The sequence below is a fragment of the Condylostylus longicornis genome, unplaced genomic scaffold (genome assembly GCF_029603195.1).
Source record: "Condylostylus longicornis isolate FDR11 unplaced genomic scaffold, ASM2960319v2 ptg000030l, whole genome shotgun sequence".
Classification (NCBI taxonomy): domain Eukaryota; kingdom Metazoa; phylum Arthropoda; class Insecta; order Diptera; family Dolichopodidae; genus Condylostylus; species Condylostylus longicornis.
Window position 1 is genome coordinate 1,304,616 of NW_026577999.1, and position 18,290 is coordinate 1,322,905.

The following is an 18,290-nucleotide window of genomic DNA, read 5'->3' on the forward strand; positions in this document are numbered from 1 at the left end:
ACTCTGGCCCGCTCCTCCCATTCACTGAGGACACGCAAGACAGTTGTCAGTTGCTCCTTCTCATGTTCCTTCTGATACATTCCAGACCACACAACTCTATGGCATATGTCTCAGCCTGAAATATCGATGGGCAGCGTCCGAGAGCCCTTGATATGCTTACACCCTCACCATACACATACACGCCCACCCCTTCATTGGTTTTGGATCCATCCGTATAGAAGACCACGGCCCCAGGGACAAGTTGTCGACCCTCCCCATCCCAGATCCGCCTTTCAGCTAGATCCACAACGTATAGCCTCACTATATTCCTCTTCCTCAGAACAAGGGCACCCCCATGTCATGTAGGCCACCAATCTCCGCAATGATGCTTAGATGGCCTCTAAGATCACCCAGCCTTGGCTTTCTGTATTGCCTTGTCCGCAGTGCCCATTTCATAGCATCCCCCTTTAGGTGAATATGAAGCGGGGCCAAGCCCAGGAGAGCCTCCATCGAGGTCGTTGGGCATGTTCTCAGGGCACCCGTTAAAATGATAAAAATTTCGGAAATGTTAAAAATTTCAAATATCTATTGAGTGAAATAATATTTTACAATAATATTAACATCAAAAAACAAAGAGCTATCTGATTTTCAGAAACTGCAGCACATCTGATCTACCAATATTATAAGATAATATAAATAATTTAAGAGAAACAACAAAGACACAGTTGTAACTTTGTATTCAACAAGCCAACAATATTCTTCTTCTTTTGCAATAACTTTTTGCTTCTTTAATATGATAAACAGGAAAATTATGATTTTCTCTGTGTTGTTTTCAATACACTGTAGTGCTATGATAGCAACACGTCGGCGACTTTCTGAAATTCATAAGTTTTTTAACAAAAAAACAAAATTCTTTGATTCAATTTTGTTAAATAACTTTGACACTCGAAAGAATGTTTACATTTTATACAAAATGTATAAACTCTCAACACCATTCTTTATAATTAATAACAATAACAAAAAATTAATTGAACAAAATAAAAAAAATAAATCAATATAATAAATTTTTTAAGTTAATCGAGAAAATGAAAAAAAAAATCAAACTACAGCTATTTAAAAAAAAAATATTTTCAGTTCTTTACAAATACTATTAATTTCATCTTTAAGCTTCTGATAATTAAATATTCTCAGAGAGAAACCTCTGCCACAGCATATTTCTCATTTTTTTTTAATAATTCATTATTAAATTCAATATAAAAAGTTCCAAAATCTGTGAAAGAAAATTAAAATGGAATAAAAATTTTATCATTTTAAAATTTCACGGAATCCGTATTAACATTTTAAATATTCTGCAATCTTTTTATAATCGTCTTTAAAATTCAATCGAGTCACACAAAAATAATATAAAAAAATATAAATAGATAAAATATGTATAAGGGCATGAAGAATGAAAATCAAAATTGACTCAAAGGATTTAAGTAAGTGAATTCATTCAAAAAGCATCAATCAACTTGTTGACTTATAAAAATAAATGTGCATAATATACAATAAATTTTAGATTTATCATAGTGAAAAAATTTTATTATTATTTTTACTTTATTAAAATTTATGAAATATAAAAAATTCAATAGATTTTTTTATTTTATTTAGTTTTAATTGAATATTTTAAGAACGATATAGCGCTTATAGAGGAATAATGCTACAAAAGGATGATATTAAATTCAGTTTTTGGAAAAATTTAGGAAAATCAGACATAATTATGTAAAATTATTCCAAATTTTAAATTTATTCGATAAAATTTTTATAACTTAATTAACTTGTAGTAAAAATCTATGACTCTAAACTAAATTATTATTAGAAACTGCTTCACAGTGTTAAGTAGAATTTAAACTTTAAAATAACTGCTTTGCTTTTCTGAAACAAAATTGAGAACTGAAATTTTTTAATTGAATTTTAATTTAAAATAAAATTCTTAAAAGTAAAAATATCTGTGCCATTACTCAAAATATGGCCTTTAATGCAGTACTGTACACCACATATTCTTGCAAACAGCAATACCAAATTAAAAATTATGCTAAACAACAATGTGTATACCCGTTATTTACTTTCTCTAAGTTTTCATCTTTAAAAATATTTTTTTATCTCTTTTCTGAAGAGAAAATCCCTCCCTTCCCCCTTCCCTTCCTCTCAAAAAAAATAAAAATATTTTCTCAATAAAATCGAAGTACTTAGTCTATATAATTCTCAACTGAAATTCACTCAGTCACAAAATACATAATGAAATGATTCATGACATCACATGTTTAAAAAAAATTTAGAGTACTAAGAAAGAAGAAAAAAAGAAAGAGAAAAAAAATATTTTTGAATAAATTTTAATATTTATTCGATTCTCTTTTTTCTTTATACTAGTGCTGCTACATATTATGTAGTGCGTTATGAAATTGTACAAAAGTGTTGGTACTTTTGCATTTATGTTCTTAACATTACTTTCAGTGATTCATATAATTTCCCATTAAATTTGGCCTCCTTAAATATCGTTAATTTCTCTATATTTTCCAATCTACTACCAGTTTGGCTATCCTATTATTGGGCCTCCGTAATATGTGGCACAACCATCACCAATTTTTTTTTTATATAACCACGTTTACAGGCTTCTGGTCCGTAATTGCCCATAATTAATTGTTTGTTATTGTTCCGGGCCAGAATTGAAGTTAATGTGAATCAAACATGTTTCCTATAACATGTGAGAATAGGATAATTCCTCGAGAATATTAATATAAAAAGTTGGAATTTTAACCTTAACTATACTAATATAGCATAGCTTTGGCAGGTTACAAGTCTTATTCCATTAATATCTAGATTTTTAATGAAGAAATAAGGCAAATTTAAACTATAACCTTTCTCCCTTCCATTATTTTTTTAAATTTTTTATTCTTAACTAGAACTGTTGGTCTAAAATTTTGTTGTAGTATCTCTGATTTAATTATTTTCTTTAATTATTCATCTCACTTTTTCTTACTTTTTTCTATTTTTTCCAATTACGGAAAAAGTTTCCATGACTTTTATAATTTTATGCTCTTTTTTTTCCCAAATGAATTTTCACTAAATTTCGCAGATTAAAACATTAATTCATGTACCCTATTAGTGACAAAAAATATTTCAATAATGCCACAAGGAGAGGAGAATTAAGAGAATCAAAAAAGAGAAAAATCTCTTCTCATCTCTTTCCATAAACACAATAAGATCACTTCATAGTACCCTTTTATACTTGAATATGCACATTTTATATCGGAAAATGTTATTTTAGATTTTCGTCGAAAATAAAATTTTTTTCTTTTACTCAAATTTTGTATATGTGTGCATAAATACACAAATACGTTTATGTATTACACGCTTATAATTAATTAATTTCGCTCTACTTCAACTGAAACAAGTAAAAATTCAAATGAGAACAGCTAAATGATTTTTAAAACAAAGAATAGCCTAGCTAAATGTTTATATGAGTTCAAGTTTTTGAAAAAATAATATGAGAAACATAAACATACTTATTTTCTTATTTTCTTTATATTTTCTTAATATATAACATCATATTTTTTTGCAACTAATATTGTGTACCTAAGTATATATGTACACTAACAGATATTGAAAATTTCTATAAGATTACAATAAACGAAAAAAATTGCATAAATTTAGGAGAATCTTAAATTTTATTTTTCTTGCACAAAACTTTACCGCAATTTTAATATTAGAAATTATGTAGGTATGCCTAAAAATTTTTTATGATTGCTCTTGTTTTTAAATTATTTACTATATCTACACATACCTAAACATATCTGTGTATTCAGATGTATTATTTTCAATACAAAACGCAAATAAAGCGTTTTCTCTGTTAATGAAAACAAGGAATAAATAAGGAAAATTTCAATCATAAATTTATTTTAAAGCTAAGCTATGCTCTGCAAAATACCAGCATTTAGCAGGTATAGCACTTAATAAATATAGCACTTTTTTCAGAGCATGGCAATTCGATTCGATTCTTGGCTATTTCCCTTCAATTAATACGAAAATAATGTTTTTAAATAAAAGTTTCCACTTCAAGCCTGTAAATTTATCACTTATAATTTCATTTAAATTAAGAAGTGAAAGCAAATTTTTTAAAATTTTTGTTTTCCAATTACTCAATGCATATTTGGCAAAATCTTACCTCATTTATTCCGATAAACGTCGTCTTCCCGAAACACTGCAAACAAAAATAACAAGAATTAAAATTTATTAACATTTTTGCATGCACATTGAAATTTAAATGCGATTTTTGCAATTTCAAAACAAAAAACAACGCTTCAGACATATTGGAAAAGAACAAAAACAATGACAAAACAATCAAAACAAAAAGAAATTAATTTTTCATCACAAAATGACATCACTTTAAAAAAAAAAAAAACAAATTAGCTGAGGAGAAGTATAATTTAGTTCTCTCTCTTCCGACCACCATAAAAAAATCAAAAGCCAAAACAAAAACACAAACCATCCCAAATGAAATGAAAAATCACAAAAACAAATCTGACATAACAGCAGTTCGGCGAGAAAAATTTCAAAGATTTTTTCTCACCACTATACAAACTTAGGCGCAATTTATAAATAGGACGGTGAAAATATTTCAATTTTAATTTTTTTGTTGCGGTTTTTCTCTTCTTTTTCTAATATTTTAATGGTTTGTTTTAATAAAATAACGAGATTTGCAAGTGTTTTACCTTGAATAGATTCCAGTTTTATGAAATTTTTTATTTCTACTTAAAAAAAAATGTAGAATAATTATATAATTAATTATCTTTTCATTAAAATATAAAAGGAAAAATTATAACAAGAATAAAATACAAACATACAAAATAAAAAATAAAAAAATATTTTTGTTTTGATATTGAAATTTTTTCTATAAATTTTTCGAAAAGAATTTAAGATTTTTTATTTAAAATTATTTCTTTTTTTCTTCTCTTTTCAGACATTAGAAAATCACCGGACGCTAAACTAGAAAATTCAAGTAAAGAAATTAATTTAAATAATAATAAAGCAAGAATACAAGCAGATCATTCAAAAATGGTGTCACCATCGAAGCCGAATGGCAATGAAAACGACGAAGAAGATTTGTTTAAAACAATAAACGAGCTGTATAAAAATGTTATACAACAAAATAACAGTAATAACGATTTAGATATTGTAGATCGGTATAATACGGATTACAATGATAATCATCGAAATAATTATCAGCCAACAACAACAACAAGATTACATTGGAATTCGAATCATAACACAGAAAAAGAAAACGAAAACAGTTTTGAAGAAGATCCACAATATAATAATAATATTGTTACGACCAATGACAATAAAAATCCTAGACGAAGAGTTCGAAAACATAAATCTAAAAAATATAATGAACATACACAAGAGTATGAGTCATCATCTTTATCATCATCTCAATCATCACTATCATCATCAGATGAAGATGAACCTAGCAATAGTAAAGAATCAAGCAGTAAAATTCAAAAGAAAAAACATGACAGCGAAACAGAAAAATTAACAAATTCACAAGAAGATTTAGTTAGTGAATTAAAATCAATTTTAGAAAATGTATCATTCGATTGGCGTAACATTAAAGTAGATCATAACAATGATAATAAGAAAACAGAAAATAATGATAATCAGCCATTGACAAATGGTAATCATTTAAATGAAACAAGTGAAAGTGAAAATGATGAAGATGACGGTGATGACGACGACGACGACGACGATGATGATGACGATGATGAATATTGGCATTTTAAAATTGAACATAATAGTCCGACAAATAAAAATAATGAAGGAGCAACACAGGACAATACTGAAAATATTTTATCTAAAATGCCTAACAACCGAACAAGAAGCTCAACAACACCCACAAATTCAACAATATCACATAATAGATCGCAAAGCAAAACCAAAACAAATGATAAACATGATACAGAACCACAAAAGAGAAGAAAACTTAATAATACTAATAATGATAACTATATGACAACATCAAGTGATGATAATAATGAAGATGAAGAGTTTTATCATTTTAAAATTGAGCAACCAACAACAAGTCCAGAAGTGCAAACACGAAATACAGCTACGCCTACTCCGGCGAAAATTAAAGCGATATCGCCAATAACAAATAATAGCGTAAATAGTTTTGTAGAGGAAGAAGATAAAAGAGATAGTCCAAAAAAGTCAAAAAAAGATCTAGAAGATCCCGGTTTCGATTGGTCAGCTATCGAAGAAACAAAAGACAGTGAAACTGAAACTGATACCGGCATATCATCAAATACACCAAAACCAATAATAACATTTGAATCAGAAGCCAATTTCGAAAAACAAACCGACAATTATGGGACAACTGATATTGAAACAATTTCCACCGACAATGATAATGATGATGAGGAATTCTGGCATTTTGAAATTGAAAATTCAAAAGTTAGTAGCGTTGTCGAAATGGATAAAAAATTAAATATGGCCATAAAATCTGAAGAGAGTGAAGTAACAACTTTACGTGAAGATGATGAAGATAATACATATAACGAATATGATACAATCACCTCCAATAGTAATTATAGGTCGGTTTCAAAACCAAAAAGCACACTGGACGATGAAGGTTTTGATTGGGATTTCTACGAAACTCAAGAAGAAAGTACACAAAATCAGAATGAATGTGAAATTCAAGATATGTCAAAAGATGAAGAACAGAAAACTGATATCACAGAAGAAGTTAGTGACAATTCATCAACTAAACCTAAACGACGAAATTGGGTCGAAGATGAGGAACCATGGTGGTTTACTGGTGAAGAAAATAATGAGATAAACGAGAACAGTGAAAGCCAATCAGGTAAAACCGATGAAGAAACAAAAATAACTGAAGAAGTGGAGAAAAAAGAAAACGTTGAAGAAGCAAATAAAGATGATGACACTCCAGTTTCTACAATTCCAATAAGGAGGAATTGGACCGAAGCTGAACCGTGGTGGTTAGCAGAAGAAACTGAAAAAACTGAAAATGGTACAAATGATCTTGAAAAGGAAGAAAAGAATGATAGCGAGGATGAAACAGTAACAATAACATTAAAGGCAAATAATAGCTTAAGTACAGAACATCAGAAAGACAATACTGAAGATGAAATAAAAGTTGTCCCGTTACGAAGAAATGCAACTGAAGAAAGCGCGTGGTGGTTAACTGACGAAACGGAAAATAACACAAATAAGGTCGAAAACAATTTAGAAAACGTAATTGATACAAATGGCAGCAATGAAAGCGAACAGAAAAATGATACGGAGGAAATTTCATATGTTCAAGAGAAGAAATTATACCCAGTTAGACGAAATTGGACTGAAGAAGGGGCATGGTGGTTAGATGATGAAGAAAATAATGAAAGCAAAACTAATGATGACGTAAATGAAAGTGATAGCAATGAAGCAAATCAAAATGACAATAATGGTATAAATGGAACTGATAATGAAAATAAAAAAGACAATAAAGATGAAAATAGCACAACTCATATTGATGAAAATAATATTGACGAAAATTTAGAAAACAAAGCTAAAATTAATCCAATTCGAAGAAATTGGACAGAAGAAGCACCATGGTGGTTAGATGAAAATAATGAAACAGAAGAAAATAGTAATATTGACGTGTCAACAAATGAAACGAAACCAACTGAAATAAATAAAATTTCAGAGAATGAGACAAAAGTGTGTTCTGTAAATTCTGAAAAAGCAGATTTAGCAACAACATCATCGATATCTTTAAATCAAGATGAAAACAATAATAGTAATGAAAAAACAATTAAATATGTTAAAAGAAATTGGAGTGGTGAAACTGCGTGGTGGGGTGAAAATATAAACGATGAAAACAACAATGAGGAAAATGACAATAAATCAAATGATATCGTTAGTAATAAATTAGGAGAAATCAACTCAAATAATGAAAATAGTGAAATATATGACACGGGTGATGAAGAATGGATTTATGAAGAAGTTAGTGAAGAAGAGACTGATGAAAGTTATGACAGTGAAGGTAAGAATTTATAAACTCATTGCATTTTTTTTTATGTATTTTTTTCATTATTATAAATTTTGTTTAATAAAAATAATTTGTTCGTTGTATGTTAATACTAGATCGTGTTTTACTAAATTATAACAAACTTGAATGAAAATTTCTAATAAAATAAATTATGAATGTAATTTAACAATAACCAGGAACAAAAATAACTATTGCAGCATATTTTCTTAAAAGAATAGTTGAGGCAGGCTTGCATAATGCTTGCATTTTGACAGCTTACTTATTACTTTTATTAAGCACTTATTAAAAAAAAATTCAGCGACACTAATACGACTAGCTTTTTCCTTAAGAACACACACTTAATTTTGAAATTTGCTTTATTCAGCTTGACTATAGCAAATGAATCCTATAGTTTCTTCTTTTTCAATTTTAAAATTCTGTTTATATTTTGAAATATAAAAACAATTTTTATTTTATTTAAAGCATAAAAACACAATTTTTTTTTTATAAAAAAAAAAATTTCTTTTTAGAAATTTCTAAATAAAATTTAATAAAAAAAAATGCACACACATACACAAACTATGAGGATTTTTCAGCCAAACGAATATATTTTCTCTCGTTTTTTGAGAGTGAGGGTCAAAATTATAAAATTTTAATTACCCCTACTACATACCGATCTACGTATATATTGAAGAGTAGTGATATGTAATTGTGAAGATGAAATTAAAATTTCTTAAAGGATAAGAATAATATATAAGAAATAAAAATTTTGACAAAATCTTAGATTAAAATAAATTGTAACATTCTAATTGAATAAAAATTGAAAAAAAAATTAAAAAATTTGTTTTTGTCAAATGGAATTTTAATTATTTTCTCAAGGTTGAAATAAGAATGAATGATAAGCTCGTTACTCGTAAGTGATTTACGTTATTCAAAAATTTACATTTCATTTCACAACATTTCTCCTATAAATTCCAGTCTCTCTCTCTTTCTCTCTTTCTCTCTCTGATTTTATAGGAAAAATTTTGTTAAATAAAGTTTTTCACATAATTTTCAACAATTGGAAACCAAATAAATGAGGCACAAAATTTATTAACGAGGAATTTGAGTACTTTTCGAGCAAAAGACAAGAAGACATCGACTGCATCAGGCGAAAATGGATAACCGTGTCGATACCCGGAGATATTGAAATCTTGTAGAGCGACTCCTTAAAGACAGTCCATTTATTTAAAAAACTTACATAATTTTTAATTTTACATAATTTGATTTGTCGTGAAATTCAAGAAATTGAATGAGAAAACTAAAATGTTATATGTTTCTGAAAGAATTGTCAATCACGTATATTCATTCAACATATTAGTAATGATTAAAGAGATATTTTAAGATAAATCGTTTCACAAAAATACTTGCATTTTATATTTGGCAGCAATAGGGTTAAAATTTAAATGAGAGAGAAGAGAGAGAAAAATTATTTTCTATTAAAATAATTCTCGAATTAATATCTAACGGTGGTGGCTATATTTCATTCGTTTCTCACTAAAAAGGAAAGACAAAATTTAGGTCAAAATAACAATTAATTTTGACAGGTAGTCATATTTATTAGTTTATATCTATGAGCCTTTAAAATTAAAGGCAAACATTATATTTTATGTGAACAAAATTTAAAAAACATTTTTCTTTACAGAAAAGCAAATAAAAATTGTGAGAATATTTTTTTAACTTTATTATTAAGGGAACGATCGACACCACACCGATGAAGTCTACTATACATACACAAACAAACGATATAAGACTTAACAATGTTAGTTTGTATGGGGGACATGTAAAATTAAAAGGTGTTCGATTTTTAAATGAAAACATTATTCGACATTTTTTAATAGTAATAGTTAAAATTATTATGATCGTATTACACTTACACATACCCAGACCCATTAAATTCATAAAATGAAATTTAGAAAATAAAAGTGAACAATTTTGTATCAAATTGCCTTTAATCAAGAAAAACATTTTAATTATTAATTTTTAATAAATGAACGCACGTAAAATAATTTAATCAATAATAATATTTTTTTCTTAACAAGCACGTATTTTGAAATAAATATTGTGTGACTTGTTATAAAAGGAAAAAATTCTGAATATTCTGTTACTCGTACGTATGTATATGCATTTGTCAATTTGTCTGGCACGTGCTCAAAAATAATATTCCTTTCTTTGTCAGTCACATTTTGTTCTCCTTTTTCTAAAATGTCACGTTAAAGCATTTTGAAATTAGAAATTTGATAGAAAAAGTAATTATAATTGTATATCTAAAAGACTGTTGAGAATCAAAATGTTCTTTTAAATCTAAATTTAATGATGAACTATGAAAACGTATTAAGAAGAGTTCAAAATAAAGATTGTTATTATTCAAAATAAAATTATAATCATAGAGAAATGTAATGATTTAATATGTAATTAGTTTTTAAAAACACTAAACGATATGACAGTAAATTAGGCATAGAAAGCACAATTAAGGAACATTAATTCCAAAAATTCCATGAATTATTATAAATTTATGCAATGAATACGGAAACGTCTCTATATAATTAATTTTTCAAAAATGTTTGTAAACAGGTCCGTATTGCGCCCAGTATACGGTGAAAATTATCTAAATCTGAAACCTTTATTTTGTGATTATTACTATAGTAGATTAAATTATTTATGGACATTTTGTATAGATACTCTATTCCATCTTGAGTTTTTAACCGAATAGATAATTTTCGGTGGCAAAATGCACAAAAATGTACGCCTCTATCATAACCATTTTCTCTCTCTTGATTTTCAACTTTCGTTATTGCATCTTTAATTTAACAATTCACAATGCAATGATCCTCTCCCCTTCCTTCTTCAATAACCAAATAAATTTTTCATTCATTGTTAAAACTCACAAATAATTTTTTTTCAATATTCACAATAAATTTTTATTTATTTGCTAAAAAAAAACAATAAATATGAATTAAAAATATTAAAATAAAAATGATGAAATTTACACAAATACATAAATTTAGAATTAAAAATATTTAAAATTTTCTTAAAAAAAAAAGTTTAAATGCTAAAAAATTAAAAAAATTTCCCAAAAACCTGATGTGATCAGCACATAACCGACCGTAATGTAGACTGTCTAGTTTAGCGGAAGTGTTACCGAAGATTATGAAAATGAGTTTTTGAACGCATCATTTCATTTTTTAGGAATTTAGTAAGTTTTTAGTCACAATATTTAGAAAAATGTAAATTTGGTTCTTAGTAGAGTTTCGCTTTTTATCATCAGAATTTCCTGAAAAGCTCGTCATTTAATTTCGTTAACAACTAAAACTCAAATATCATATTTCGAAAATTTCATGAATTAGTTCCGTAGATATGGTAAAAATTGTAAAATCGACCCTAGTTTATTCTTTTAACACCTCGAATTTAAGTATTAAATTTCAAGAAAATTAGTTGATTATTTCTCTTTTTCGAACCGCAAACAAGGACCGTTTTCGAGGCCAAATATATATCCTAAAAGTTGATCAGTCAGTAACATAGGCAAAATACATAAAATTTCATTAAAATCAGACAGACCGACCTATCTCTAAAAATAGTTTAGTTACTCTAAGAAGTGCGTTCCCACCAAAAACTCGATATCCGAAATTTGATGGCATCACATAACCTCGCTTATTGAATGTAATGCAGTCGATATAAAAAAATGAACTCTTCCATTAAAATGAGGTTTCATTCACTTAAAAAGAGTCTAAAATTAAAATTTAAAAAAAAAAAAAAAAATTAGGAAAAAAAAAAACAAAAAAAAATTTTTTTTAATAAAAAATTATAAAATTTATAAAAAAAAAAAAAAAGCACAAAAAAAATTTTTTTTTATTTTTAATATAAAAATGAAAATAATTTTCCGAATTTTTCCTTCTCTCAGCGCACCACCGCACCATGTACAAGCAAAATCATATTTTCCTCATAACATAGCCGATAAAATAGAAAGCCGATTTCTTTAGTTTTCTTCAGAGCGTCGGAATAGATGTGCGCAACATTTTACCGTATAAAAACTAAATAAAAATTAATTTTTTTTTTACACTTTTACCCATAAAATACACAAAAAAAATAAAAAAAAATTCTATAATTTTCTTACAAATTTTTTTTTTTTTTAATTCTTAAAATAGACAGACGGAAAACAAAAAAATAATTTTTTTTTTTTTAAGTTTTTTTTTTAGAATCGCGATCCGACATTTAATGAAAAGTGAAATTTTTCTCTACTTATGTATAAAAAAAAAGTGAAAATTTTTATAATTTCTAATTAATTTTTTTTTTGTTCTAAAAATCGCAAATATTAAAATGTTATAATAAAAATTATACAAAAAATCAATGAGTAAATAGTTTGAAAAAAAAAAAATTTTTTTTTTTTTTAGTATAAAAATTAAAAGTTAAAGAAATAAGAAAAATATTTTTTTTTTACTTTCCCAATATATTTTGGCCAAAAATAATAAAAAACTTTTTTTTTAATATTTAAATTTATAACATTATAACAGATTTTTTACGAAATACCTATATTTTCACCACCTACGCCTATCTCTGTCACATTATAGCATACATAATTATTTTAAATACATACTTCAACATACACAAATAATATCTAATTTAATAATCGTATTATTAGGGTACGTTTACATTTATAACTTCAGTATAACAGTTTTCAATGTGATTCAGTCTAAAATAATATAATTCTTATATTCTTGTAAGCCAACAATTAGATTTAATCCTTTCCACGTTTTAGTTCTTATTTCTTATTCTTATTTCCTATCCTTTGTGTCGCTCTTATATACAAACATCCGTCCGATGTTGCAATATTTAATGAAATCATATTAAATTATCATATTCTATAGAAGCAAGTAGGCTCATTTATAGATGAATAAATAAATAAAAAAATAATCGACCCGCAACCTTTTTTGTTGTTTAAAATTTTATATGCTTGTTTGATGCAGCTGCAGGCTAAGGTAAAATCAAGCAAACAATAACTCCCATTTAACAAAGCATGGAATACAAAATAATATTTGAAAAATAGATTTAATTGGCTTAAATTATAATTTAATATAAGTGGAAGTAATCATCATTGGTAAAAACAATATAAAAACATATATAAAAATTCCGCTTATCTGGAGTCGAGAAATTTTTACAATACCAGCTATTTGGAAAATAAGCCGGCTTTTCAAAAATATTGGTAACGATTTTTATATTAGTATAGAAAACAGTATGTGAACGTAATTTCGTTGGCCATTGTTGTGTCAACAATATATGTAAATAAATATTCTTTGATTGTACATTTTTTTAAAAATAACTTTAACACTAAAAAGACTGAAATTTTGTATATATCATATACTTGCGTGCCATTACGTAACGGTCATCGAAATAAATGTTATTTCAATACCAAAATATTCAAAGCCGAAGTGGTCATATAATTATTTTAAGTTTAACTAGCAGTCAAAATGATTGCTCTTGGACCTCCCTTATTTCTTGGACATATAAGAAATAAGGGAGGGGGGGGGGTGATATAATTTCATAAAATTTTATGAAATTATATCATTGCATACATAATTTTTTTTCTAATGGAAATTAAAAAGCAGTCAAAATGACTTTCTTTGGCAATCTAGTGTTAATTAATTTTTAATTAAATTTTCTATTAATTTTTTTTTGTTTTGTGTATATTAAGCAAAAATTATCCATTTCGGACCCAAACCGCAACTCTTTTATCGAAACAAATAATAAATTAATTTTCATTAACAATAGAAGAGGAAACCGGAACACAAATTCTTAAATTTTCAAATTCATCGGAACCAAACAGTAACCCTTTTATCCTAATAAATAATTTTCATTCACAATATAAAATATTAAAAATTTCAAAATTACAAAATTTTCCATTATGAAAATGTAAACGTCACCTAATAATAATATATATATATATATATATATATAATATTTAAAAATAATAAATAAAAAAAAATTATTATTTTAACAAATACATTTAAATTTTATATATATACAAACATTTATTCAAATGTATATATATTGATTTATAATCACACATTCTTCGTATAACATTAAAATATAAAAAAAAAAAATATAAGTGAAATTATGACGTATAAATATATAGAGTGATGTGATGAGTAATGAAAAATATTTTAAAAATATAAAAATTATTCATTAATCTTTTTTTCTCAAATTAATAGTTTTATCATCTCAATTAAAATAAATACGAGAATTAAAAAAAAATTAAATTAATGTAAAATCAAATATAATTAATTTTTATTTTTAATAAATTAATATTTAATATTATATTTGTAATTGAAAATATACAATTGGAATTTTAAGTACATACTCTCATTTAAAATAAAAAATTAAATCTTAATTTGCTGAAAAATATTTTAAAAATTTTATAAAATTTGTATTTAATGTGATCGATTGATTTTGTGAGAATTAAGTGTGAGAAATGTGTGAAAAATTCATGAAAATATTTAAAAAAAAAAAAGTTGAAGCAAAAACAAAAATTGAAGTTGATGTAAAATTAATTTACACAAAAAAATACAAAAAAAATTAAAAAATTCTTAATGCCAAAATGAAAGAATATTGAAAATTAATTTGATTTTAATAAATTCCATAGAAAATTTTTCATTTACGAGACTTGTAACAAAAATTTTTTTTTTGAAATTCATCTAAATGCGAATTTTTTTCACTTATTTACGTTCAATTTCCATTCCATATATATAGATTTTATTTATTCAAATATTTTCGAAAAGTGACCGAAAATAATTTTTATTATTATTTGTTGATCAATCATTGTATTTCCTTGAACTTTAATAATTTCGATGGTCAAGTGCAAAAATATGCTAAGTAATAAATTTAAAATTTTCCATGGTAGTTGTTTTTGAAAATTTATAAAAGCCAGTTTGTTCGAAAAGAAGTCATTTAATTGGAAAAAACTTAAATTAGTTTTTGAATTTTTGTTTAAAATTTGAGTTTTTTGACCAAAAAATCATTTTACTTAGCTTTAAAATTAAAATTTCTAGTAACAACTGGTGTACTTATAGCAAATTTTTTAATTTAATCACTGAATCGGCTCTTGTAATAGAAACATTCTAAAAAAGCACTTATTCTTTTTTTCTGCTTCTCCGACCATGCACTTAACCTAACTTAACCACAACAATCGTGCAAGATAATACGCGCACGGAATTGAAATACAAAGAGTACCGCAAACAAAGCGGAACGTTCGAAATAAGCGTTTTGAAAAATTTCTTACTTAACATATCTTTGTAATTCACAATCGACTTATGGTTTATTTAAAATTATATTAATAAAGCACCTGAAATTATTTTCAATTTCTAATATGAAAAGCCTGCCTTCATAGAAAACTTCATATTTTAATATTAAATGTCCAATTTTTTTCCTAAATGTTGAGAATTTAAAGTATAAATTCTAAATTTCCCTACAACAATTTTTATTTCTAACTCGTACATTAAAAAATTTTCATGTAGGCCAATAAGGAAAAGAGAATATTTTAATTTTTTTTTTTATTATTTTTTTCTCATTTCGTCTTTTTAACATTCTATAAAGTCTACATATAAAATACATAAAATAATTACAAAAAAAAATAAACTAAATTTTTCAAAATTTTTTGCCAACAAACACACAAAAAAAAAATGGAAGAAAAACATAAAATTTCCCGAGAATTTTCTTTTTGTGGAAAAATAAACAAAAAGCAAAACATGCATTTAATATTTTAGTTTTAAAAATAAAAATTTAATTGAGACGAAAAATGAGAAAAATTATTAAAATTTCGTCTCTTATTAGTTCTCATCAAAAATCTCTCAATTTCATTTTTTCTCTCTTTAAATTAAAAAATGATCTTCATTCTCATAATACTCTTTAATTTTTAAATATCTCAAGTTAAAACACTCACTTTCATGTAACCATACCAAATTGAAGATTGAGAAAATTTTAAAAGTACTCGCTCTCTCTCTCTTAAAATTTTTCTTAAAATTTTAAAATTTTGTTTTATACTTTTTATTTTATTTGTTTTTTTTAATTTTCTCCTTCAGCTGAAAATAGGTTCTTCAGCATATAAAAGAGAAAACTATTGATTTTCAATTTTTATGACAATGTATATGTACCATTTGCACACATACATGTATATTTAATTGTATTTAATAACGTAAATATTGTGAACGAGAGAATGACTAAGATATTTATTTCAATATCATGGAAATTCATATGAAAATAATGTCAAAGATTCAATGATTTTTTTTTTTGATTTTTAAATGGCTTCTTCTCCAACCTCTAAATATAAATTTATATTTTCAACAAGTGGAACAAAACATAAAAAAATTCAAAAATTAATACTGTGTAACATTGAATATCAAAATAAATAAAAAAGAAAAAGCAAACAAAAAAAAAAAAAAAAACGGATTGTCATCTCAATGAGAAATGAACGAGAAAAAAATAAAAATTTCAAAAATTTTATAATTAAATTAAATTAATTTTGATTTAAAATTCTACTACATATTATAGGTTAATTAGTAAAATCATATACAATTTAATAAATGGACATGGTTAATTGCAAATTTGGCAAATTAATTGTTATACATTTTATACGTAAAACTATGTAAAATCATTTTCACAGAAAAATAATGGAAACGTGTATTCTAGGAAGAGAAATTGTATTAGAGACACACTCAAAGCAGGAACATTGGAAAAACTACTGAAAATTTTTCTCCTCACAATTAAAATGCTAACCCGCGATTTGCAACATTTAGAACACCAGGAAATTGCATTTTATTTGCTAAAATTTGAGCTTCGAATAATCTTTGATTTGAAAGAGCAATTCTATTATCCACGAAGTTTTGCACATTCTACCAAAAACTAAGCTTAAAATATTTATAATTTTTCCAATTTTATAAAATAAACAAATTTAATAAGGCATTTTTAATTTGATTTTCAAAATCAAAAATTTATTATAGCTACGTTTCATTAAAATATTTTTGAATTTTGAATTTTTAATCGAAAATAATTTCATTTTTTCTTTATTCGCTTTTCGAGAATTATAAATCAATATTTTTCTTCTACAAAATCATAAATTTGTACAACTTTGTATGAATGTAGATATATGCTTACATTTTTTTTTTTCAAAGAGTTTTTTCTTGACCGCAAAATTTTTATATTTATAATCTACTGTGACCATAACAGCTGCGCGCCCACAATTTGTATAAACCTACATGAAAATTTCAAAAATAGAAAATCATTTCGGAGGCCTTTAATACAGAAAACAAAACACAATAATTTGAAAAAATTGTGAAAAAATTAAAAAATAAAAAAAAAATTATTTATTTTTTTATTTTTTTTTTTAATTTAAATAAAGTAAAATAAACATTTCAAATGAAATTAAATAAAACCGGTGAAATTTACATATAAATGAATTGATTGGTGAAAGAAAAATATTTGTTTTTTATTTTTTTATAAAATTTAAATTGAATTGCAATTAATTTTGCCTATGTTTTTTAACAATTTATATTCAAATAGTAATGATTTAAAAAAAAAAAAAATTGCATACTTCTTGGGGCATAATATGTTAAATATTGCATTTTACTGAAATTTTATCCACCAATTTACAATTTTTGAATTTAAAATTACTTTAGATCATAAATTGAACTTATTTTTTAATATGTGAATTTTTAGATTGTAACAAGACTCCTTTAATTTGGAAATTATTTAAATAATAATCGGATAAGTATTTAAACGATTTGTTTTACACGAAATTTTTGCATTATGAATTTTACAAAGGAATATCAGTCTTTAAACTACGCGAAAATCATGAAAATTTAAGGGAATTTAGAAATTCTGCAAATAAATCAAAAACAATTTCAAACCAATAATAAAGTCATAATTCTATTATACAAAACTTATTCTCAATGACAACAAAATATATTTACGTAGTATGACGATATAGAATTGTAAAAATTTGTTACTGACATTTTCATGTTCTATTTCTTGAGATAGCAAGATTTTATTGAAGAAAATTCGTTAATTGTTTGTTGAACGAAAAATACACATAATTTCCGTTCACTCTGCATATTGATATATATGTAATGTAATTAGCTTAAAATAGGACTATATAAACAGAAGCTTATGTTCGTAAAATGGATAACATTAGACTCAAAATAAAAAAGATGCGTCTCAG

The 18,290-nt window shown here is 25.4% G+C and overlaps 2 protein-coding genes across 8 annotated transcripts in view; both read left to right on the plus strand.

Annotated features, from left to right (window-relative positions):
* LOC129607919 (probable WRKY transcription factor protein 1) overlaps positions 1–18,290 on the plus strand; it is a 139,523-nt gene that overhangs the window by 11,407 nt on the left and 109,826 nt on the right. For all 7 annotated transcript variants that reach the window (XM_055519173.1, XM_055519179.1, XM_055519176.1 and 4 more), the window contains one exon: positions 4,979–8,059. In XM_055519173.1, coding sequence (XP_055375148.1) covers positions 4,979–8,059 — 3,081 coding nt within the window. The remainder of the gene's footprint in view (positions 1–4,978; positions 8,060–18,290) is intronic.
* LOC129607920 (nucleolin-like) overlaps positions 12,077–18,290 on the plus strand; it is a 46,026-nt gene continuing 39,812 nt past the window's right edge. Inside the window, exon 1 of the mRNA XM_055519180.1 lies at positions 12,077–12,105. The gene's annotated coding sequence lies outside the window, so the exon portion shown is untranslated. The remainder of the gene's footprint in view (positions 12,106–18,290) is intronic.